This window comes from Peromyscus leucopus, chromosome 6, assembly GCF_004664715.2.
Source record: "Peromyscus leucopus breed LL Stock chromosome 6, UCI_PerLeu_2.1, whole genome shotgun sequence".
Lineage (NCBI taxonomy): Eukaryota > Metazoa > Chordata > Mammalia > Rodentia > Cricetidae > Peromyscus > Peromyscus leucopus.
Window position 1 is genome coordinate 99,287,085 of NC_051068.1, and position 24,437 is coordinate 99,311,521.

At 39.8% G+C, this 24,437-nt stretch overlaps 1 protein-coding gene across 22 annotated transcripts in view; it reads left to right on the plus strand.

Annotated features, from left to right (window-relative positions):
- The window catches only part of Camk2d (calcium/calmodulin dependent protein kinase II delta), a 253,455-nt gene that overhangs the window by 68,944 nt on the left and 160,074 nt on the right, over positions 1–24,437 (plus strand). For all 22 annotated transcript variants that reach the window (XM_028856050.2, XM_028856105.2, XM_028856139.2 and 19 more), the window contains exon 3: positions 17,624–17,683. In XM_028856050.2, the coding sequence (XP_028711883.1) occupies positions 17,624–17,683 (60 nt within the window). The remainder of the gene's footprint in view (positions 1–17,623; positions 17,684–24,437) is intronic.

A 24,437-nucleotide genomic window follows, 5' to 3' on the forward strand; every position in this document is an offset into this window, starting at 1 on the left:
TAATTGGGAATAACAATCACTAAGAATGCCGTCTTGAAAGAACTAATGTAGGTAGAAGCAGACCCGTAACAGGGACTGTGCAAAGGTCCGCGGACATCTGCTTCGTGGTGCCAGGATCGAGGCAGAGTTTCACCTCCTGTTCATTAGATTAGATTTCTTCTTTAAGCTGGGCCTGACAGTTGGCTTGACATGAAAAACAAGGGGGTGGGGAAAGCACACATACGTCTTTACGATATGTCTGACGCAGTGCCAGTGCCCCGTAAAGAAATGAAAACCCTAAGAGTCCAAGAAGTCAATCACACCTGGGTGCTGAATTGGACAAAGAATAGTAAATTAGGAAGAAGCCTCCAGATTCTGTGGTGAAGCTTTCAAACAGGAGTGGTTTTAGCTAGTCCTTGACCTTCAGTGATAGATGATGAATGTTGCTTTTGCTGCGGGAGGGATGGCGTCTTCACATCTGCATTCATCTTCACAGGCTCACTACCTCCGAGTCTTCCAGAGGACCCAACTTAATCTGCTACTCCAGTCCCACTGGATCTGATACCCTTTTCTGGCTTCCATGGGTGTTCCCCCCACCCCTAACTACACACACACACACACACACACACACACACACACACACACACACACAAATAACAAATTTTTTAAAGAAACTGTATGGAGATCATAATGATCTTGCGACTGTCGTCCCGTCCCGTCCCCCCCCCCCCAGTGCTTTTGCAACTATTATGATACCTTATGATACATTAGGGATCTGTTTCTCATCTGGCCACAGTGTGCTCAATTAATATCGTTCTCATGTCTATGATTCAATCTTGGCTCGATGATTCTTCAACAGTTAGCCCAATGGAATTTCCTCAGTCTAATATATATTTTAAATATTCATTGTATATTTAAATTTGAAATTAAGCATGGAAAAGAATTTAAGGAAGTGGACAGTGGAGGAATGAATTTGTTGAGAAAAGACACAGTCAGGCCTTTTGACACTGCAACACAGTGTTGTCATGTAAAAAGCTCACACACCACATAACACACACACACACACACACACACACACACACAGCAAAACAAAAACAAAAGCAAAAACAAAACTCCTTAAAGTTTTAAGTAAGTTTATGGTTTAACATCGAGCTGAGTTCACCAATTTGCACCCACGCCTAAGGGAGATGGGGTCTGCTAGCCATTTGGAAAGTGAACAGTTGGTGGCCAGAGACTGGGAATTTTGACTTCCTAGTTCTGGAGGGGAAGCGAGAGTGATGACTGAGACCGAGTGGGAACGTAGATCACTAGAGACAGGGAGGTCAAGGAACCCAGAGGCCGGCCGCGTGTGGGGCTGGTTCTGTGTTTGTGGAAGTAGCACGGGTGTTAGCACGCTTTCAGGGAAGTGCAGTGCTGGCTGCATGCCAGGCCTTTAACAACCGAAGTGGACGGAGCCGTGAGCCGTGGGGGCTGGAGAACCACTCAGTGTGCCAGACAAGCAGTCCCCGGGCCTCAGATGGCTCGCACAGCACAACTTCTGGGTTTTCAGGGGTATTGTTTCTCCCCTTTTCATCATTTTGGGGCTCTTATTTCGATTGATCAGAATCTGAATCCTGGGAGCCGCTCAATCTTGCTCGTATATTACAAGATGACAGTTACTGTATCTTCATCGCTAGGTTAGATCTTGTTGCCTTGCCCAAGCAGTAGGCACTGATGACTGTAGCATAGTGATAAATTATGAAGGAAGCAAGCAGTGTGGTTATTTTTAAGAGAAGATGATGACATTGTTTTTATTTTTGCTCACGTCAACAAAATTTCAGAAACTTACCTGGAATTTTATTTCTGCCACTACAGGAGCCCTCCCCCTATACATTATTAACATAGTAATTTCTTATGATTCCTTTCAAAAAATATTCCTTTTAGTCAGAATAATTAATTCTGATTCCTCTCCAGGTTTTCCAGTTTTACAGAGCCGATTAGATTCTGTAAATGGAGTTACACTTTGGAAGCAAGCAGTGATTTGTTATGATATGTTTGCCTCCTCCCAGCCCCAATTTTGGTTCATCTGCCTTCTAATTGTTCCTTCATTCATCAGGCCAGCCTACAGACTTCTGTACCAAGAAATCATCCAAGGGGGATATAGACAGTTTACAAACACAAACTAAAGCCTATGTAGTGTGGTATGTGTGCATAGGAAGACGCTGGCGGGGTACACATTGAAGCTGTCAACAGCCGTCTATTTAGAAAGTAAAGCTTTGGGAGAATTTCTTTTTCATTTAGTTGAAATGCATTCATATTTTCTATGAAAGTGTATTATTTAAGTGTCAAACTTCTCAAAGAAATAATAGGGGCAGCCAACCAGCATGGGGACAAAACTCGGGAACTGAGCTCTGAAAAGGGAGGAAAAAGATTTATCTTGTGGGAAGGCAGGCTGACTGTGGAAGGTGGGCTGTGCAGGTGGGAGGCAGGTGGACTGTGCAGGTGGGAGGCAGGCTGACTGTGGAAGGTGGGCTGTGCAGGTGGAAGGCAGATGGACTATGCAGGTGGGAGGCAGGTGGGCTGTGGAAGGTAGGCTGTGCAGGTAAGGGTTGTACTGCAGGAGGCTTATGCAGGATGTACCACAGTGGCTTCTGTCACAGCCTTGTGTTTCCAAGTCACCTGGCAGAATTTTTAGACTCATGATCTAAGGAACAAACGCCCTTACACCTCCCTTCTTCTGTTCCTCAGAGTCAGCTAGTAATAGGACTGATTCACAAAACCCAGGGAAGGCCTGTCTTCCCCGACTCCACCTAGATGCCGAGGAAGCTGTTTGCACTCAGATGATATGTGTGGATCAACATGAATTAGGAACCACGTTTGTTGTCATTATGCACTTTGCAGGCAGAGAGTGGATCTGTTACTTTTCTATGGAGTGATTCCTAGTTCTTGGATGGATTTATGCTTGCTTCTTTGGAGGTTTATCCCACAGAAGGAAGCAGAGTCAGTTTTGTTGGCATTGACTATGCCTCCTTATAAACTGCAGTCTTGAGCTAGGCAGGGTTGCAAAAAGCTCTTGATTTAGAGCTGGCCCAGTCGTAATGCCACACAAATGCCAAATACATGTTCTAATTGATGCAGCACTTACTTGAGACACAGCACCCTAGGCAAAAAATGGCTCATTCATCATCTCCAGTGAGTCAGGTAAAGTATTGTATATATGGAACAGTGATGAAGATGCCACTTTCTTGGGGTCTGAAACACATATCATTGATTAAGAGGAATAGCTGCTCTTGCAGAGGTTCTGGGTTCAGTTTCCAGCACCCACAAAGATACAGATGGTTCACAACCATCTGTAATTATAGTTCCAGGGGATCTGGTACCCCACCTCTGACCCCTGTGGGCACTACACATGCATGTGGTATACATGCACATGGGCAAAACACACATTTACACCAAGTAAAGTAAATCTAAGGAAAACATGCCGTTTCTTTGAGTCTGGAGAATTTACCTTGACTTTCAGAGCTGCCATGGCTTCAGTATCAGAAAGAATAAGATGACGCACTTGTAGGTGTGAATTCAACAGAAAAAGGTAAGGAGCCCAGAGTGCACACAAGCATATCTAATGAAAGCCACACTCTCGTCTGTTTAGACCACTCTTCTTTGTAGTTCTGCTTCCAAAGGGAGGTGGATGTGGGACTGTGAAATCAGGGTGATGAGATACGAAGAAAATCGATTACAGAAGGATCTACGTTCTGGAGTTGACTCAATCGAAAGTCTAGATGGCTATAGCTTTGTTACGAGAACATTATCGTCCATGACTGTTATAACTATTTGGTTTTACTGTAGTGCAGTGGGAGAATCCTTTCACTGTACTGCTCAGCTCCCTGAAGCCCATCTTATAGGTCGATTCCCTATGAAACATTAGATAGGTCTCTGAATTTTGCAGTTTATTATAATCACAAGAACAATCCCACTTCATAAATTTAAAAGTCTCTATCAGTGCCATAACCTCAAAGACTTCCTTTTCAAGTCAGGCCTCTTTCAGACTTGAGAACTTCAGTGGCCCAGAGCTCGGTGTGACACCCCACACTTCCTCTCCAACAGGTGCTTACCACGCTCTCGGGCCAGAGCTCTAGGGAGCCGGGGACATCTGACTTCAGTGATGCAATTTAATTTGTACAAGACCCTTTGATGGATACATGGTTTCTGACTCTCTTGTGGGACATTTTGGTGATTCTTTTCACTGATTCCTTTGAGGGTCTTCTGGTGACAGTATTTCCAGAGGCATACTTCTTCTGACTTACAGTTTTATCTGCTTATGCAGCTCCTGGGTTTCTGGCATTCCACTCAGTACAGGATTACTTTGCTTCTAAAGTGGCTGTCCTTGGGCATTGTTCATTAGAAGAAACCCCTTCCTAAGAAAGACCCACTTTGTTCTTGCTGTTGCTGGAAGCATAGCTCAGTCCTGGCAGTGGCTCCTGGCCTTACAGTGTCAAGACAGCCAGCCTACCTTAATTTCATGCCTGTTAGTCAGGGGTAAAGTCATTATCCTTGCTTTTCTCAAACAGCAGGAGTTACACTGTTGCATCCTTTCAATTGCTCTCTCCTCAGAGCCATGCCTTCCCACCAGTTTTGTACCTCAAATAAACTCCCACCCCCCAGGAGCAGGAGGGGTGGCAGGAAGTCCTGACCATTCTTTCCAGAGCGGTGCCAGCTGATGGGCTCTTTACCCACCCTTGTGGAACTGGAAGTGAGCAGGGGGTTCCTGACTGCAAGATGATTTGAACCACCCGTTGGTCGTTCCGAATGCATGATTTTGGTGCGCTATACCAGACAACCATTTAATTTTTACCCTTCAGGGTTTCCGCTAAAATGGATATTGTTTCACTTTAATATCTTGTCTCAGTAGGAATTTTTACATTTAAGTGGCTGCATTAGCCTTCCTTTATTCGTACAAGTAGGAAATGAAAGCACTCATAGAGTATGACTAACAATGAGTAATGAAAGTAAACATTTTTTTCAAGTATGGTCTTATGTAGGTATAGAAAGTGGTGGGTTTCACCACGCCATTTTTATAAGCGTATGCCATTATACTCTTTTTTTATTTATCCCCATCTCTCCTTCTCCTCCGTTTCCCCTGCCTGTCCCTTTCATTACTTAAGACTGTATCTTTTTTTAAATTTATTTACTTTTTTAATGCACGAGAAAGGATTTTACTTTAAAATTTTCAAAGCCAAATAACCTATAGGGAATAATCTAGAGAATGCCAGACAGTATTTTGTGTATTGTGTTTTTTTTTTTTCTTTTGTTTTTTGAGATTATAACCAAGCCTCGTCTTACGGTGCTTTGTCGATGTTTTCTCCTAATAGCTTCAGAATTTCAGGGACTTATTAACACCTTTGATCCATTTATGAGTTGATTAGATTTGCAGCTCATAAAACAGGTGAGAGTTCAATTTTCTCGCTTGAACATGGGTAATAAATGCAGTCTGAGAAGTGATAATTTCACTTTCCTCTGAAGGCCCCTCCCCCACCCTGTGTGTTTATGTGTCTGTCTGTGTGTCATGGGGATGACTAAGATGAGGTGTCACTTTGCAACATAGTCCAGGATGTCTTACCACTCGGTGATCTTCTTCCTTCAGAGTGACTACTGTTGTGATTATAGGCTTGTGATCTTATACTGGTCTTACAAGTCTTCTTTATTTAAACTATTACCTTCTGGTTTTATTACTAGTTTGTAAGTGTGTAGACATTTTTCCAAAACAGCTATCAGTCTGTGTTAGTAACTTGTCTTGTTGCTGTGACAAAAGACCCGCACTTGAGGGGCAGTGTCTTCTCGCCCTATTTATCTTAATCTAGGTAGTCCCTCACAAAGAGGTCCAGAGCTTGGTTTTCACTGCAATTTTAAGCTCATCAAGTCAAGATTAACCATCACAATATCCTTGGTCTGTTTGATAATATGGTTACAAAAACTACTGGTTGTGAATATGTTTAGGTACTATGCATGACAGAAATTATTTCCCCATTGATAATGAAGTGATGTTACCTCAAATTTGATAATATATTAATGAGATGTAGAGGAATAAATACAAGGCTTTGGTTTCATTCTTTTGAATCCATAGCTTTCCTGTCTTTTGCTGTTATTGCTGGGAGAGCCTTGCTAGAATCCATTTTTCCTCTGAGTTTTCACTTTCCTGTCTTTTCTACGTGGTTGGTCACTCATGACTGATACAATGCATGAATAGGCTTGTGGTGACTGGTTTGACAAAATAAGTAACTTTATTCACTTAAAGAGGAAAGCAGATGTATAACTTTTGTGAAATATCATAATGGGCAAATCTCATCTTTTAAGTAGTTTTGTACCTTCCATCATAGATGTAGCAAACCCTGAGCCCGAGGTTTGGGTGGGCTGGAAGCCAATGTGATTTATAAGAGTCTTTAAAAAGTAAGCAAACATTGGCTTACAAAGTAAATTCAAAATAAATATATATTATAATGAAAATAGGCACAGGAAGTCCCATGTTTTAGTTTATTATTTTCCCTTTTTGTTGTTTGAGACAAGGTCTCTCTGTAGCCTAGGCAGGCCTCAAACATGTGTCCAAGGGTGACCTTGAACTCCTGATCCTCCTACATCCTCATGCACCACTATGCTCAGCTGAGTTTTAATGATCTGACAAATATGAAATATATAAAATCCCTCCACCCCCAAAATAGTGAAACTAGATGTTTTTATCTCTCTCCCCATACATGTGGAGCAACCTGTAACACAGGCTCATGACCACGATGGCTCCGATGGCCCACGGGATGTCACAGCCTCCTGCTGAAGGCTAGGGGCTGGATGGTGCTGGAAGCATTCCTACAAGAACTCTGCACAGATGTGACCTGCAAGTCAGGTCCATTTATTTTGAAATTTACTTACTAAATAGATCTTCAGCTCAGCTTCTCCTTGCTTGGCTTTCAAAGACCTTTACAACCACACCGGTGCCAATAGACACAAACTTCAGTGTGTTGGGAAGGGAAGAGGAACAAGGGGGAAAGATTAATTGCTGGTAAAACACCTTGTGCTGTAGCTTTTATGGAAGCATGCCAGTCTATGAAATCACTGCATAAGCCATTATGGGAGCCCCTGCACAGGAGAGACCCTGAAACTGTAGCTTCCTCCAATCCTGTCTATTCTGAGGGGAACCGACTACTGGAGTGAATAACTCCAGGCGCTTCAAGCACCATAAATATTCACATTGCTTACAGTTCTTTATTCTTCTCTATTATTATTCAAAATCATTCTCTTATCTCAATTTTAAGGTGTTAATATTAAACTACAATAAAAATTGTCCCTTAGAAATCTGTAAAAGACAGCCCATGCTTTTCACCTTTAGAATAAGTTGTGTATATTTAATTCTTAATAAAAGCAAAATGCATTTATTTTAACACACACACACACACACACACACACACACACATTCCACAAAGAATTAGACTGTTGTGTTACTAATCAACTGCCTGTAAAAATTGCTAGGCTGCTGTAAAGAATGGAAAAGTATAGATCGTATTTATATTTAGTATGTATTGTGTCCATTCTGGGCCCCTTTAATCTCTAGGCAGTCAAAGTTTAAAGGATTTTCATACAAATTATGTCAAATGGCTCAGTTCCATTGTGCCTAACATGGAAATGGAGTTGTATCTTAAAATCCCTCCAGCCTCATCGGTAACACTACACTGGGGGATTCTGGGAGATGGCAAATGTGGAAGCAAGGTAGAGTATTACACAGGATTCATTGCATAACTATTTATAGAATTACATTGTTGACATAGTTAAAATATTTACACAAATAGAAACCACTTTAATCTTAATAGGCTCCCAATCATTTCTTCCTGTCCTTGTTTATAAGGACCTGTTTTTAAATGATACTGACTACTACTTGAGATGATAGTTTTCATATACAGTCTTCTGGGTAAACACGCTAATGAACACCTTGTACCATAAATGCTGTCCAGGTGAATTCCCCACCCCCACCCTTCATCCCCCACCACCTTGAACAGACCTTGATTTGACCTTCATTCCATTGGTTCCCTTTACCCTATAGGGCCATGTCCTGCTCTGGGTCTGTCCAGGACACCTTGCTCCTCCCATCAGAGTCTGTGACAACTTTAATCAATCAGTGCTCTGCGGTGAAACTGCCAGAGGTGCATCCATGTTAGCAGAAGACAGAGAAAGCCACTGAGGGACGGTCGCAAAACCATTCAAGGGGCCAGGAGCAGGGGTGGCTAACCTCAGGCAGGGCTACAAGCTGTGAGCAACACACACCACCCACACACTCTCTTGGTTATAAAGCAATCTACAGTCTAGTATCAATGTCCTTTGGACCCTAGTGTCTGCATTTAACTGTAAGACAGTTTTTCCACTTTGTTCTTAGTGGATCAAACTTCCTTCAGACCTAGAGTCCATCACCTAGTAGTGACAGGCTTCCGTGGAGGCTCTCCTAAGCTTGTGAGGTCCTGGCAGGTATCTCCATCTTCATATATAGATGTGCCTATATTCTATATAGTCAGACATTAAATAATTGGTCATAAAATGTCTTATAAATGAATGTACACTGTACTTAGAACATTAAAAAGCCTAAGACATACTGTGTCAATTGAACCACAACTGAATAAGATCCTTACGAGATACAGATTTTGCTTTACATTCGTGTAATTTTGTGGAGAGCATTGTTTCATGACTTTTAACATTGTCTGCCAGAGTATATACCATTGCCATGGTGGGAGAAGGAAAATATTCTCTTAGAAGACCATATAAGGATGTTGCTATCAAATTTATTTATCCCTTTACTGTCTTAAGAAATAAACTACGACATTATCCAGTAATTATCAATCTTATATAACAGATGATCAGAGCTGGTTCAGTTTGAATCTGTAATGTGGATGAGCGACAGAAGATTGAGCCAGGCACAGTGGCATGCATGTGAGGAGGCTGAGGCAGGGTGATCATCCTGATCAAGGCCAGCCTAGGGTACAGAATAAGATTCTATGTGACCACTTCAGCTAAATAAAACCATAAAAATTACATAACAAGCTTATATATCACATGGGTCAATTTAATTTGTTTAAAAAGCAACACATGCAGACTAAATATTTCCCTAGTTTTGGGTTTGTTTAAAAGGTGAAATATACTTTAAATGTGAATAATTTTTTTAATGTTTTGATTTTTTTCTCTCTCTTGTTTTAATAGTGAAAAACAGAAAAGGGTAATTTACTCAATGTGACCACATTGGGAAGAGGACAAAGAAATTCAGGGAATATTCAAGTCCATCCCCCTGGCCCTGAGATGAGGTTATACATATCTAAGCCACCAAAGTTAATGGGGGTGGGTGTCCTGCTCTCACTGAATCGTCATTGTTTTTTTTCTTATTTGTTTGTTTTTATTGTTGTTTTGAGATAGGGTTTCCCTGTGAAGCTCTAGCTGTCATGGAACTCACTATGTAGTCCAGGCTGGCCTTGAACTCAGAAATTCTCCTGTCTCTGCCTCATCCTGGGATAAAAGGCATGCGCTGCTGCCGCCACCACAACCACCTGGCTAACCCATCTTTGGTTTGACTCCACTCTCCTAAAGGGTGGCCTGAAATTCGACCTCTTTTTGTTTGGAGATAACAGTGTATCTATCTATCTCTATCTCTAGTAGCAATGTTTTAAGTAGCATAATCGTATAAGTTATGTGAAATTTTATTTCCATAATGGATTAGGATTACTGTAAAATGAACAATCTTTGTTATCTCTGATAGAATGAATATAATTTTAGTTGCAACTTTTAAGAGTCTATTTTAAACTCTAGCCCAGGGTTTTAGTCTTGTTTATGATGATTCTGTAGTTCATAGAGAATCTGCTTTGACCTATGTGCATGCAGTACCTGGTTCTACATATGTCATGTCAATTTTAAAGGTGAAGTTTTTTTTAAAATATACTTTTATTTATTTTTAATTAACACATGCTTACAGATTTGGGTGTGATATTTCGATAATGTATCTAATGTGTAATCATCAGATCAAAATGCTTTGCATTTTTGTCATCTCAGAGATTTATTATTTCTCTGTATTGAGAACATTAAAAACTTTCTCTGCTCATGATTTTGAATATTCTATAAACTGTAGTCAACTAGAGTTGTGTTGTGTCTTACAGCATTGGAAGTTAATCATCTTGTGTAAACGAGATATCCTACAATTCATTAGTCTGTAAGTCATGTGATATGTTAAATGACCAAGGCCTATTAGAACTATTGTGGAAACTTAGGACAAGTAATTGAGGTATCCAGCTGTCAGTCAGTGCTAGGACCGGGTACCAACTCTTGTCTTCTCTGCCCGAAGCCATCTTCCCATCTCTTTGGGTTCCTTGTTTACCACCTGTATAAGGTTCTACAGCATCAGGGTCACTATGGGCCTAGATTTATCTAGAGTCAGCCCACCTTCCTCCAGAGGTAAACATGCAGAAATAAGGTGTAATCAAACAAATGCCGCTGCCTCTTCCTCTTTTAATGAAACGAGTATTATAAAGTAAATGAAAGGGAGACATCTCTACAAGAGAACAACAACATCTATTTAGTTTCTATGGAATTGCTCCTGGATTGACATCATAACTCATAATTTAATGTTTCCATGAGCTTCCTGCACAGAGAAAACCCTTAGGAAGATTTCAGTCCTAAATTAGGAGAAATGAACATTCAGTGCTGGAAGAATATCATGCCTATCGTTGTGAAGTGTCTCTGACATGGTCAGGGTGTCAGCAGAAATAATGAGGGTTTGCTGATATCTAATGTCAGAAAGAATCTAGCTCAGATGGTTAAAAGTTTAAATTTGTGTTGTAATACATTCACAATAGAAGAATAAAATGAGAAACATTAATGGATTTTAAAACCTTTAATTAAATGAATATGATGACTTTAAATCCATATTCAATGATGTGTTTTTTAATGTGACCTATTTAAATGGGCAACATTTATATTCTTTCCAAAGGACTACCTTAATTAGTGAGATTTTTTTTTTAACAAGGAAAGCACATTCAGAATGTAATTCTGGAGCCTCCAGGAGTAAGGACCTGTAGGATGGAACTGTTTCTAAGACAGCTTCTCTCCAGGTTTCTCCACTAACAGGTTTATATTTTCATAACCTTGTTTGTCTTGGTTTTAGCTCACAGAAGTTACCAATCAAGAGTGGAGCATCTCTTCCTTCCTTTCTTTCTTTTTTCTTTTTAATTTTCTAATATTTATTTAATGCCTATTTTATGTATCTCAAACTGTCTTATATGTTTAAGATATTTACAGCAATTAGAGTGACAACAAAACTCACTTTTAATTATTTCTTTTTTATTATTGTTACATCACTTCACTTTTTTCCCTTCCCTCCTAACCATTCAATATACCTCTCCTTTCTCTCAAATTCATGGTCTCTTTTTTTTCATTAATTGTTGCTACACACACACACACACACACACACACACACACACACACACACTCAATGCGTATATTCCCACGTGCAATTTGCCCCATGTGTATAATGTTACTTCTGTGTATGTTTTCAGGGCTGACAATTTGGTGAGGCCTCATGGACTCCCACTTCCATTTTATCATGTCTATATTGTCCCTGATGATCTCGTCCACATAGTCACATTGGTAAGACTTCATGGGTGTAGTGTCTTTCACTTGGAGACCCAGTCTCCTAGGAAATTTCTTGATCCTCTGGCTCTTACATTTCTTTCTCATTTCTCTCCCTAAATGTTCCTTTAGCCTTAGGTTTAGGAGTTGTTTTGCAGATGTATCTGTTGAGACTGGGCTCTTGACAACTCTGCATTTTGATTCATGGTGGTTTTCTGCAGTGGTCTCTGTGAAATAGCAAAACTTTAAAAGTAGGAAGATATGCAGTGAACACCTGCAACAGCACAACATTTCAAGTAGTTTAAGGCCACATCATTTAATTTCCCCTCTTCTGGGAATGACTCACTTGCCACATTTAGTTCACAGGAGTTAGGGGTGTCTCCTCTTAATTGTGCCTGTGATTGCTTGGAGACTGAACAAATGTGACATGAAATCGGAGTTGGGCTCATTGAAGTGCAGAAGCCAGAGGAGCATGGATAACCTGAGCTCAAAACTGACAGACTCAAGAGATATATCCCAGACTGGAGCATAGGGCCTCAGGAGGTGAGGACCTAGGCAGCAAGCAAAAGGAAGGCAGACCTTAGGGCTGCCCCGTGAAAAGCCAGTGGATAGAAAATGGGAATGGAGGAGATGTTCATCTCTTTGTTGTCATGGACCTGATGGGTGTGACATCCACAGTTTCATAGATTTGGTATCAGTTATTTAAGAGTGTGCTTCTCTTTGTGTGAAGGGGAAGCTGGGGCAGTTAAACCCTTTTGGACATGGTAAAAACCAAGCCTTTTTTGAGGCTGTACATTCATGTAAGCTCATAGTTTATGTCATGTAAGTATGTGCGTGTGCTGGTAAAAATGGATAGTAACTGATGATCGCAACAGAAGGCCAAACTCTTCCTCCGTCTGGCTGTCCCTCAACATTGTGCTAAGATGCTCCACTGGACAAAGCTGTGGCTTGTCACACCTGGGATTCCCAGGGGCTGTGCTGGATGAGAACCAACTGATAGTGTTGGTTACAATGATGTCACTTAGCAATCGAAGACGTCGATGACAACTCCCTTCCTAGTGCAGATCAGCAGGTTGTTGCTTTCTATAGTTTTCACGGCGCCCCTATTGCTGTGGGAAAGTGATTGAGGGCTAGCACTCACGTGTATGGTCAGATGTTTTGCATGCATACTAAAATTTTATTCTTGAACATGTAAAGGAGTCACTACTTCACTGTGTCTGAATTTTAAGTTTTCATTTTGTTTGAAATAAGTTACCTTATTATGGCATCTTTTTTTTTTTTTTTTTTTTTTTTTTTTGGTTTTTCGAGACAGGGTTTCTCTGTGTAGCTTTGCGCCTTTCCTGGAACTCACTTGGTAGCCCAGGCTGGCCTCGAACTCACAGAGATTCGCCTGGCTCTGCCTCCCGAGTGCTGGGATTAAAGGGGTGCGCCACCACCGCCCCGGCTTATTATGGCATCTTAAGCCAGAAAAGGTGAATATACCTAGATTCTCATAAACTGTTTCACGACCCAGAGGGCTGTTCTTGGTGATGCTGTTCCCCACTGACTCCGTGTCAAAACTGGATCAAAATATGTTTTCTTTATAGCATTGTTTATGACAGTTCCTGAGCCCAACTGTTATAGCTAGTGTGCTTTAATAAATACTAAATGACAAGGAAAGGTGGTTCTATATTAGCTTCAGGGCTGTGGCTATAACAGCTTCAGCGGATGTAGCTCAGTTCATATAGTGCTTGCCTCTTATGTACAAAGCCTTGAGTTCCACCCCTAGGACCACGTGAGCTGCATGTAGTTACACATGCTTGTAACTCCTGTAATTGGGAAGTGCTATGAGGATCAGAAGTTCAAGATCAACCTCAGCTTTATAGCGAATTTAAGATCAGCATGGACTACATGAGGCATTGTCTCAAAAAACAACAAAACACCCCCCCCCCAAATTCTTCAAATAATGCTAAACAATGTCATGGGTCTCCTGTCTTGTATAACCATCTTTGTCTCTTGCTGTTGTAGTTGTGAGTGCTGGGAAAAAAAATGAGGCAGGATGTAGGAGTTCCGTTGATGACTGGATTAAAAGAAAAGGAAACCTCAAGTGTATAATGAATTTATCTCCTCAGCAGGATAAATACAGACGTGCTTTTGAAGGAATAGGCACTTAATCCCTCCTCCTCAATTACCTACTCCTTTTAAAAGTAAAATTGTGAATTTGATGTTGAATTTGAATCACACCAGGAGGTATGCATATCCATTATTATAAAATTCTCATTTTAATGAAAACTAGGATTTAGATAGATCATCATTTTTTTTGGAATGTCAAAACACACCCTAATGGGAGAGTGCAGAATACCTGATGATTCACAGGAGATCTAGAGCTTGATGGCTGGGTGGGAGCAAAAAGTCGGTGAAGCTGCTGGAAGAGTGAAAGGTGTGAAAGTGGGAAGGGAGCGTGGTGGACAGACAGAGCAGAGCAGAGTCCTGTCGCCCTTACCTCCTGCTGTCTGTGCCCTCATGTATCACAATCGGGCCAGTCCAGTTCCTCACTTCCCACCAACAGGTGACAGACATGGACCATGTCTTCCATGCTCAGGCTAAATAGGAGAATGGCTGTCACCTTTGCTTCCCCGACTATCCTGTGGTGGTTGTGATCTAGTGATACATGCCAGAAACTGAGGGCTGGCTCCAGCCAAGCTAAGAACTGAGGCCCACAGCTTAGTGGTCTTTTGCACAACTGATCGGCGGCAACCAGTCTGTAAACTTGGAAGCATATGAGTTCTCAGCCATGGCTGGTCCCTTGATTGGAGGGTATAGTTAATTCCAGGATCCTGACTCACAAAAACTATAATACTAAGTACATGTGTGTTCTGATTCTACACTTGTGATGTTTGACACACAGTAATAGAAAGCTAGTACACGGGTATAGTAGTTTGCGTAGGCCACCATAACAAACAAACAGACAGAATTTACTTCTTCTCGTGGTTCTGCAAGTTGGATGTCTATAACCAGTGTGTCAGAGGCATGTTTTTCCTGTGACCTCTCTCTTGGTATATAGATAGTAACCTTGTCCCTCTCCACAGTTTTTCTTGCACATGTGTCAATGTCCTGGTTTCTTCCTTTTGCACAGATGCCAGCCATATTGAATTAGAGCCCACACGCTGACCTTGTCTTAATTACCGTTTAAAACATTCCACCCACAGCTACAGTCACATGTGTAGGTCTGGGGCTTCGGACTTCAGCCTATGGTATTTGTAAGGCGGCAGCTCTGCCAACACAGTCAGCTTTATAAAAACCAGGGCAGTGGCGCGTGTGTGCAGGAGGTAGAAGCAGGAGGCTTGTTGGAAGTCCAGGGTCAACTGGAAGTCCATGGTCAGCCAGTTCCACATAGCAACGTTCAAGCCAGCCATAGAAACAAAAACCAAAAAAATTAAAAAAAAAAAAATAAGTAAAAGTAAATCTGTAATTATTTTCAGCTCTATAGCTAAAACAATGTAAAACTTATGTCTATAAAGGTTTTTGCTTCTTTGTTTTCCTTTATTTATATAATATAATTACATATATTTCATATTTTACATTTGTATATGTCACATGATTAGCATATATTTGCATATATCCTTATCTCCATAATGAAGTTATAGCTCTTGTAAGCATGTATCTTCCACATCAAATACTTTACTTGTTTAAGATAATGGTAATGAGTATATTTTCAAAATTTGGTGTAACCTTTTGTGCTTACTTGTATATTTTTAAATAATAATGTTTACGTATAGTTAAGAATTAGGAGTTGTTCAAGGCATCACAGTTTGAAGAATTTCCATTGAAAGATACACTGCTTTAGGTAGTGTAGACAGTGGTTTTAGGGTCTCTCCATGCAGTGTGGCTACTTCATGAAAACATTGCTTTTCTCACAGTGTGCGTGTGCATGCACACACTCAGACACATGTGTGTGCCCACATTATTTTTCGAAACTCCAGAAGACAGTTTATATGTGCAGCTGTGATTGACAGTTCTCAAAATATGGATCTGGGAAAATTCTGGACTTCTCTCAGTGGATTTGTAAGGTCAAATGTATTTTTAAATGAAACGAAGACCTTATTTGCCTTTTGCAAAGCAGCTGTTAACAGTTTTGTGTGTGTGTGTGTGTGTGTGTGTTGTCATGAATGCAAAAAAAAAAAAAAAAAAAAAACGGCCAGTAGCATTGCTGGAATTTGCATGTCTCAAGGAAGTAGTGCTAAACCATAATACCAGTCCTTTTAGCACTGTTGTCCCACTAGGGGAAATAGAAGAGGAGTTGATTTCATTTAATGTTGTCTGTGATGAAGAAATCAAAGCTGTGAAGCTTTAACTGTTGCTGATGCATTTGTAACATTCTGCATGACGGTTGCACTGCATGAGGGAACGCCTTTGCTCTGTCCCCACATTTGGTGTTTGCTCAGGCAAAGAACCCGTGTGGTGGCCTGAACGGACGCCCCACCAGCTGTCCCTTCACCAGCATCATTGGTATTGGGGAAAAAAAAAAAAAAGAAACAACCGAAAAGTTAGCTGGGGTCATTCAGACTTATGTGGACAGACATGAACAGGGAGCATCTCATTTCAAGGGAAGCAACTGCAGCAGGCAGTATTTATTGCTGATATCATAAGCTTTAAAGAAAAACAATTAGAATTTAGGGCAAATTGGATCTACCCACAAGAGCTGACTGATAACCCAAGCTAAAGGTTGTTCTGATGTGATTCGTGGTGATATTAACAGACTGTACTTTTATGAAGGCCTATAATGAAATATGCCAGCATTAGGAAGAACTACATTATCTACTGAACCACTATTTCCCAATGACAATGGTATCATGTGATAAAATTGTATACTTCTTTCTAAGTGTAAAATAAGGTTTTAATATGATGGAGTAAAGTTTAAGTGTATTAGACAATATATAATGTTGAAAGTCCATTTGATTTAAACATTAACATTTATAACCTCATTTGATAGGGATCATAAATTTGATTTGTAAGGTTTCAAATTTCACATGGCACCTAAGCTTTAAAAAAAAAAAAAAAAAACAACCAAACCAACTACCATATGCTGAGTTTGGGTATAACATTAAAGAACAGTATCCATAGTTATCCGAAAAGCCCATTAAATTATGTCCTGTATATTCTTGTAAGGTCAGATGCTATTCATACACTAAAACACCAACCAAATTGCATGGCAGACTGAATATCAAAGCTAACATGACTATATGATCTTTATTGTTGGACAGGAATTGAAGGGACTCACAAAAATGTAAAATGGATTCTCTCTTTTCATTATTATTTTATTTACCTGAGAAAATGGAGTGTATGTACCCGGAAAAGTATGGTAGGCAGGCAGAGGAAGGTGGAGCTGAGCAGCAACACGGATTTCTGGAAGTCTTGCTCTCAGGAACAGCACCCACATAGTGATTTAGCCCAACAACTGTATGGAGAACAATTTGACCACACAGGAAGCCCTTTGCTCCCAGGGTGACCTCATCAGCACTGGTGACATTTGGATTCACGTTTCCAGATACACATCCTATATGAATTTGCTTATTTTGAGTGATTTCAGGTGTCATGAATGCTGGCAATCCCAGCACATGAAAAGCTGAGGCAGGAGGATTGTGAGCTTTAACTCAGCCTGGAGTACAGAACCAACCACCCACAAAACCAGCCAACTCCAAACTCCCCCGATAAAAATAAATGAGAAACAAAATGCAAAGACAGGAGCATTATTGTTATGTGCCAGCCCTTATCCTGTCAACATTCCAAGTGTGAATTCTGCTGTGTTCTGTAACTTCATACAACACCAAGACAATCCAAACTACAGAAAACCAGGTTGCTGCATTAGGTACTTTTCACCTAAATACAACTTCAAATGATCACTGTTTTTTTTTTTTTTTTTTTTTTTTTTAAGGAATCAAAAGATAAATAAGAACAAATAAGCTTTATGCCATCTGTATACTGCCTATTATGACTTACTATTTTTGGCCTTTTTGTAATTTATTTCTCTATTATTTTTCAACAGATCACCAGAAACTGGAAAGGGAAGCTAGAATCTGCCGTCTTTTGAAGCACCCCAATATTGGTGAGGAAATATTTTCAACGAATCTTAAATGATATATGTTATGTGCTATATGAAACTACAGTAAAAGTTTTAATTTCAATAATCAGAGTATTTACAGCTACTAACAAATAGATTGTAATCTCTTGATCATGGTTACATTTGATCTTTCATAAGTTTTTATATATATTTTATTACATCATCCCTTTTAATATAATTTGTGAAGCAAGACTGAAAATTTAAAAAAAATATTTCAATTAATTAGCTTTACCTTCTTTCGTAGAAATGAATATAACAATGAAATAAATGTTGTCTATTGCCTGTTGTACTGAAAATTGATTGCACATTAGCCGATGAGCATGCTGAGAATAATTTAGAATTAAGTAACATCTGACTATGCTTTATTCACCTGATTTTAACATGTTTTGGAGTCCGCTGTGTTAGCTCATAGTTTTCCTCTGAACACTTCTGAAATAAAAAAATTAAAAAAAAAAAAATGACCTCTTACCCAGTTAGGAAAGGAGTTGTAAAAACAGGCATTACTTGTTAAAATTTGTAGCTATAGTTTTTCAAGAAGTAGCAATTCCTCATAGACAAACAATATAAAAGTAAACAAAACAAACAAACAAACAAAAACCCCACATATGTATACTCATATAAGACCATTAAGGAGCTAAAAATTGGGAAAAAAGAAAAAAACACACAATCAACGTATGGTAATATTTGGAATCTGCGTGTGAGTGTAATTAAGAATTGTTCAGCGGCTGCTCGTGATGGAGAGAACCAGCCCATCATCTCCTCGGTTGCCTTTGACTTATCCTGCCCCATTGAGGGATTCCAGTCCAGAGAGATGGTCAGGACCATGTCATTCTGCGTGGAGAATTGGAGTAAAGACTCCTCTTGAGATGACTCCATGAGAAGGAGCTGGTCACGTGGCCTGCTGGAGCTAGAAGATAGTCATTCTAAACAGAGAGAGTCAGCAGCTAAGGGGACCCCAAGGCAGAGCCTTGCCCAGTGAATTCCACCAGCGCTTGTTTTCTAGTTGGAGGAAATAGGAGCGTTTGAGTTTTTTGCTTTATCTTAACTGTTTTAATTGCTGGGTCCCTAAATTACCTAATCTCCCTCTCCTGTACTTACTTATGTGGAGAATAGCGATTTAGAAACAGCACTAGCAGCTATCCTCAGGGGATTAATCAGCTGCCAACCAACAAGGGATGCTTCAGCTTGAAAGAGGCATCATGGCCCAGCACACCTTTAGTCCCAACCCTCAGGAGTCAGAGGCAGGTGAAGTTCTCTGAGTTCCAGACCAGCTCAGGCTGCATAGTGAGACCTTGCCTCAAAACAACACATAACTAAATATGAAAGAGCGCCTGAGCTCCCTGCAGAGAGCAGAAGGGCGGTGCTGTGGAGCAGGGCTTCCTGTAGCTGATGTTCACTGCTGCCCTGGACTGCACAGGGAAGCCGGGAGCGGCCTGGATGGCCCAGCAGCTGAGGTTCCTAACCTCTATTTTATTATTTGCTCTTTTTTACTGCCTTGTTTATCTATCATTTAAAAATCTGTTACATTTTAAAACTTGAAGAAAACAGACACTATGTTTGACAGTTTCTCCCTTGTGAAATTCTCCTTTTTTCATTTCTTTTCCTCATTTTTTTTCTTCTTAGACAGGGTCTCACTGCATGGTCTGAAACTCACTATGTAGACCAGGCTGGCCCGGAAGTTACAGAGATCTACCTCCTATTGCCTCTTGGTTTTAGGATTAAAGGCATATACCACCAAAGAGTCAAGTCTTGAGAACTTACAGTAAATAAAAAGGTTTTTTTTTTCCCCTAAAGAGAAACATTTTAAAGGACCCCAAAGTGACAATTTATTAAACAACTTTTCTTCAGTGCTTTTTAAAACATGTTTTTCTGATAGAAAAAGCAATATATACACTTAGAAATAACTTCAGAAAAATATAATGATGGTTAAATAAGAAACCAGAGGAAACAGTTTGTAATGTTTGTTTTATATGTTTCTGACTTTTTAAAAATGAAACTTATGCATGGCTAACTTTCAGCATTCTTCGGTGTGTACCTTCTTACTGTGTTACACATTTTGTAAGAACTGTCCCACTCAACCTACCATGGAGAATAGAGTGCTAGGTTAGCGATGTGCTGGGCTGTCACAAAGACAGGGAAGCAGCAAGTCAAACCTTGCATTGGAGTGTGTAAACAAGCCAACCACCAGATAATGTCATAGAGATTCCTGATGCTTGTAATTGATGTAGGGTAATTGGATATGTGGAGACTGAGTGGCTCCTGTTTAAAAAAAAAAAAAAAAAAAGCAGAGTCAGATGCTAGTTAGCTATGAAGACAGATTTTACCCTGACTACTGCACTATGGGAAAGAAGTGAGCAGCACTGTCAGTCACATACTAGCATGACTGACAGGATTCTTTAGTCACAGACTGTCCTAGGAAGGTCATGAGCAGAGTCCAAAGTTGGGCCTGTATGTCACTACGTTAAAATGGCTTGTTCCGCAAAATATGACTGTGGCGGGGGCAGGGGGGGTCACATTTAAACTGACATGTAAACAACTGTGGAAGATTCATGAGCACCCTCAGGAGGAGAGCAGTTCAGGCTGGAGGGCCCTTGTCAGGAAGAGTAAAGAGAGCAGCCAGAGTGGAAAGAATGACTGAGCCGGCAGGGTGGGTGTCTCGTCCCATAGGGCTGCATTTGCTGGGTGAGGGAGTTTGGCTCTCCTTCTAAGTGCAATGGGAGGCCAGTCGGACAGTAGGAGGATTTTAGCCAGATTGGCTTTGCCTTCTGTGTGCAAAGCGGATTATAGCCAAGTGCAGTGCACACAGTCAGAGAGAGTAGTGTTCAGTGTGTCACAACTCTAGCATTCCAATAACAGGCCACAGGTTATGTAGCATACACTACATGTTTTGTTTTAATAATTGAGGAAATATTGTTTGAATCTCTGACATAATACTGCAGATCATAATCCTTAAATGACTGAATTCTTGATGACCATACCTCTTTAATTGCCTTGATAAAGAGGCACTGGTGTTTAGAGATGCTAACTTGATGATTGCAAAGGTGTAGGCAATTTTGTTCTGTTTTTAACAACAACAAAACTGAGGTTGTTTGGCTCACCCAAGTTCCTCTGATGTATGGGATGGGCAGTAAATGATAAAGTTCAATCACTAGGCTGGCCTGGTGGAACACATCTGTAACCCCAGGACTTAGAAGATTGAGGCAGGAGGACCAGGAGTTCAAGTCCATCTTTAGCTATAGAGTGCATTTAATGCCCTTCTGGAATACATGACACACTGTCTCGATAAAATAAAGTAAAATCGGTCAAATACTGAAAAACACATCTTAATATAGAGCTGTTTCAGAACATGTTCTGTCTGCCCAGGTTTTATTATATGACACGTGTAACAGCACATGACGTTGCATTTGCTGACAAGTGTTGACCTCACATAGAGATGCTCCGCTTCGTACGAAGAAGTTTTTCAGGCCTATGATTGCTAAGTATATTTAGGATCTACATAAGTTTATTTTCCTAAACTCTAAGCCTCGGAGTTTCCTTAGGAATGAATGATCTAAGCCTACTTTAGAATCTGCAGATAAGAGACCGAAGGTCCCAGTAGCAAAGCGTATGCAAAGGTCATCATCACACAGGCTCTCAAGAGGTGCTGTTCTTCCCTCCCTCCCCTGCCTCTGTGGGTGTGAGGGTTACACAGCAAACTGACACTGTGACCGCCATCCTAGACCTTCCCGGTCTTCGAAACATACCATCCCTCAAATTCCCACGGGACAATATTAGCAATGATGTGTGTGTGTGTGTGTGTGTGTGTGTGTGTGTGCACACGCGCGCGCGCGCGTGTCTTTCTGCTCTTTTAGCAGATCACTTCATCCAACCTGTAAATTCCGTTGTTTTCCATTCTACTCTGCCAGCACTTGTCTCCAGCATCCTCAGGTCCCGTGGAGAACTAGTGCAGCCAGGCACCGTGACTGTCAAGCCGAAATAATGCTGTCATCACTCAACAAATGAATAAATAACCATCACTGTGGTGTTTCTAGCTTTGAACCCTTTGAAAGAAAGTAACACAGAGAAGGCAGGCAGGCTTGAGTAAATACTGATTAGTCTCTAAGAAAAGGAATAAAAATGCTAAAACCTTACTGGTCGTATGAGGCAGGACTGAAAATTTGGATGATGGAAATTCAGCATCCCCCACAGTAACACTTCTCAGTTTTTCCATATGAATTCTTCCTCTGTTATTGATTATTCTTATATTCACAGCATTTTATTTACACAGGGGAAATAATTTTTACTGCTGAGCTACTTTCTCTAGTGACTTTCTGACAGGAAAATAAGGACACATATTGTTTAGTATAAAAAGCAAAGCGTTCTTGTTTTATGGTTAACTTTTATTTGATTAAATCTCACCTCTTTATCTTGATTACTTGATGTGAAGGCTAAATTTCCTATAATATATTACTGTCTGAAGAGTTGATTGTCTTTTCCAGTAGATGTGAAAAACAGCAGGAGGAGACTTTTCCCCTTACAAACACATTCTTTTTCAAAATTTATTTTTATCTGCACTCTTTCTCTGCCCATCCTGCCTGGATCCCAACCTCTCCATCTCCTTCCCTTCTTCCTCCCCTCCTTCACCTCCTCTCTCTCTCCCTTTCTTCTTTCTCCTTCCTTCATTCCACCCCTTAGTTTCTTCCTTCCTACTTCCTTCTCTCCTCCCTCCCACCCTCCTTGTTCACATGGTATTATGACAGTGTTATACCCTTTATAATACCTGAATGAAAGTGAAATTCATCATTTTTATGTAGACTTTTTAGTAGAAAGCAACCTGAATATCATTTATTCATATTAATATTATTGTGCCATTGCCCCACCAACATTTTTTGCATTATTGACAGTTATTAGAAACTTTTCTATCACAAGCTATCACATTAAGATTTGAAAATAAATAAATAGTGTTGTGTTGGAATTCCAAAGAACTTTGCCTCTAGAATTAATAATAAAATTGTGTTATTGGGCACTGGTCTAAGGGCAATCTTCTTGTGTGTTCCACCTTTTAGTTTCTATAGCAAACACATGCCATTATTTTCTCCATGTTATAGACAAGGAATAGGAATGAAAGCCCATAGAGATTGCTTGGTGTCCAGTACGGTGGGTTGGAATCCACATCTGTATTCTAGCATCACAACCCAGATCTTCTATACTCCATGTTGCTGCTACCCACTGTAGCAGTCTGGGTTAGTCACCCTGTTCTTTCAAATGTACAGAAAAGAATCTTAAGATTTTATGAAGATTGCTTGGACCAGTTCTCTTACCTAGAGAAATTCCTCATTTGGGTCTTTATCCTTAGACCCTTTTGCCGGAGGGAAACATCAGCACTAGATTATTTAAATGCTAATGATTAAAACAATTTCTATAGTACCAAATCCTCTTCAGTGACGCAGGTTAGTATTTTGGTGACAAACTTGCCCTGTCATTTAGATGACCACAACTGACTTGCAATAAATTCTGTATTTTATATGTTGTACAAGATAGTCTTTTACCTTTTTCTCATTGATTAGAAAAAGTGAACCAAATATTTATCAGAAAGCAGTGAAAGCTAAAGAAACAACAGAATAGTAACCGAAGTGATATTGTATAATATTTTAAAAACTTATTGCAAAAACTGTGTGTGGGGAGAAGTCAGGATTAAGTTGCTATGCGATGCTGAATACTGAGTGATGACTAGTGGTATCGTGAATCATGCAAGCACATGATGAATGTCTTTAAAATAAACTTACTTAACGCAACAGGAATAATGATGTACTAACTTAAAGGTGTTAGTAATTTTTAAAAAATCCTTTTACAAAGTCTTTCTGTGTGTTCAGATTGGCCTGGACCACCCATCTCCTGAGTACTGAGGTTACAGATGTGTTAGAGTGTTGAGATAGTTTCAGACAGTGTACTTTAACATGTGATTATAGCATTTGTTTTGGGGCATTTTGTTAGCTGTCATTTATTATGGTAGAAAAGTTTCTGCATTGGGAAAAGTAGCTCTAAATATTTATTACTAATAAATTTAAATATGAGATTTTATTTCTTTAGAAGTGCCCATGGGTAGACAGTTTTGCCTCTGAGTTTGATTTATAGTGCATCATGTAACAAAATCAGATTCAGGTTGAATTAACTTACCATGAACTTATGGGTCTCATTTGGCATAATATTACCTTTAGCGTTTAGTTTTAAGACCAATAGCCTGCATTGAAGGAAATGGAAAAATTCAGAGGAATGACTTCTGTTCCTCTCTTGAAATATTCTTTCATGTATTTTACTTAAGTAGTAATTTAATTTATTTCCCGTGAATTGACAGAAAAAAATATTTGGTTTGCTTATACTAATGACATTTAAATTTTTTTATAATTCATTTTTCAAACTTTAGATTTTAGTATTGAGTTTATTCACTAAATATTTTTAAAATAGTAAGGAATTTTCAATAGCTTGAATAACCAAAGAATATGGAAGTTTTGTGAGCATATTATTTTGAAGTATTTGTCTTTCATCTGTTATTCTGAGAAAATAAATGGGCCTTTTGTTGTTATTTTATTTTGCAATTATCTAAGAGGACTCTTACGTTCTATAAATATTTGCTTTGTAAGCACATCCAAAATTATTATCTTTGAAACATCAGTATTTTTCCATTTACATGCATTTTTATTTAAAAAAAACAGCTTTTATCTTATCTATTTTTATATACTTTGAACTGGTGAAACAACAT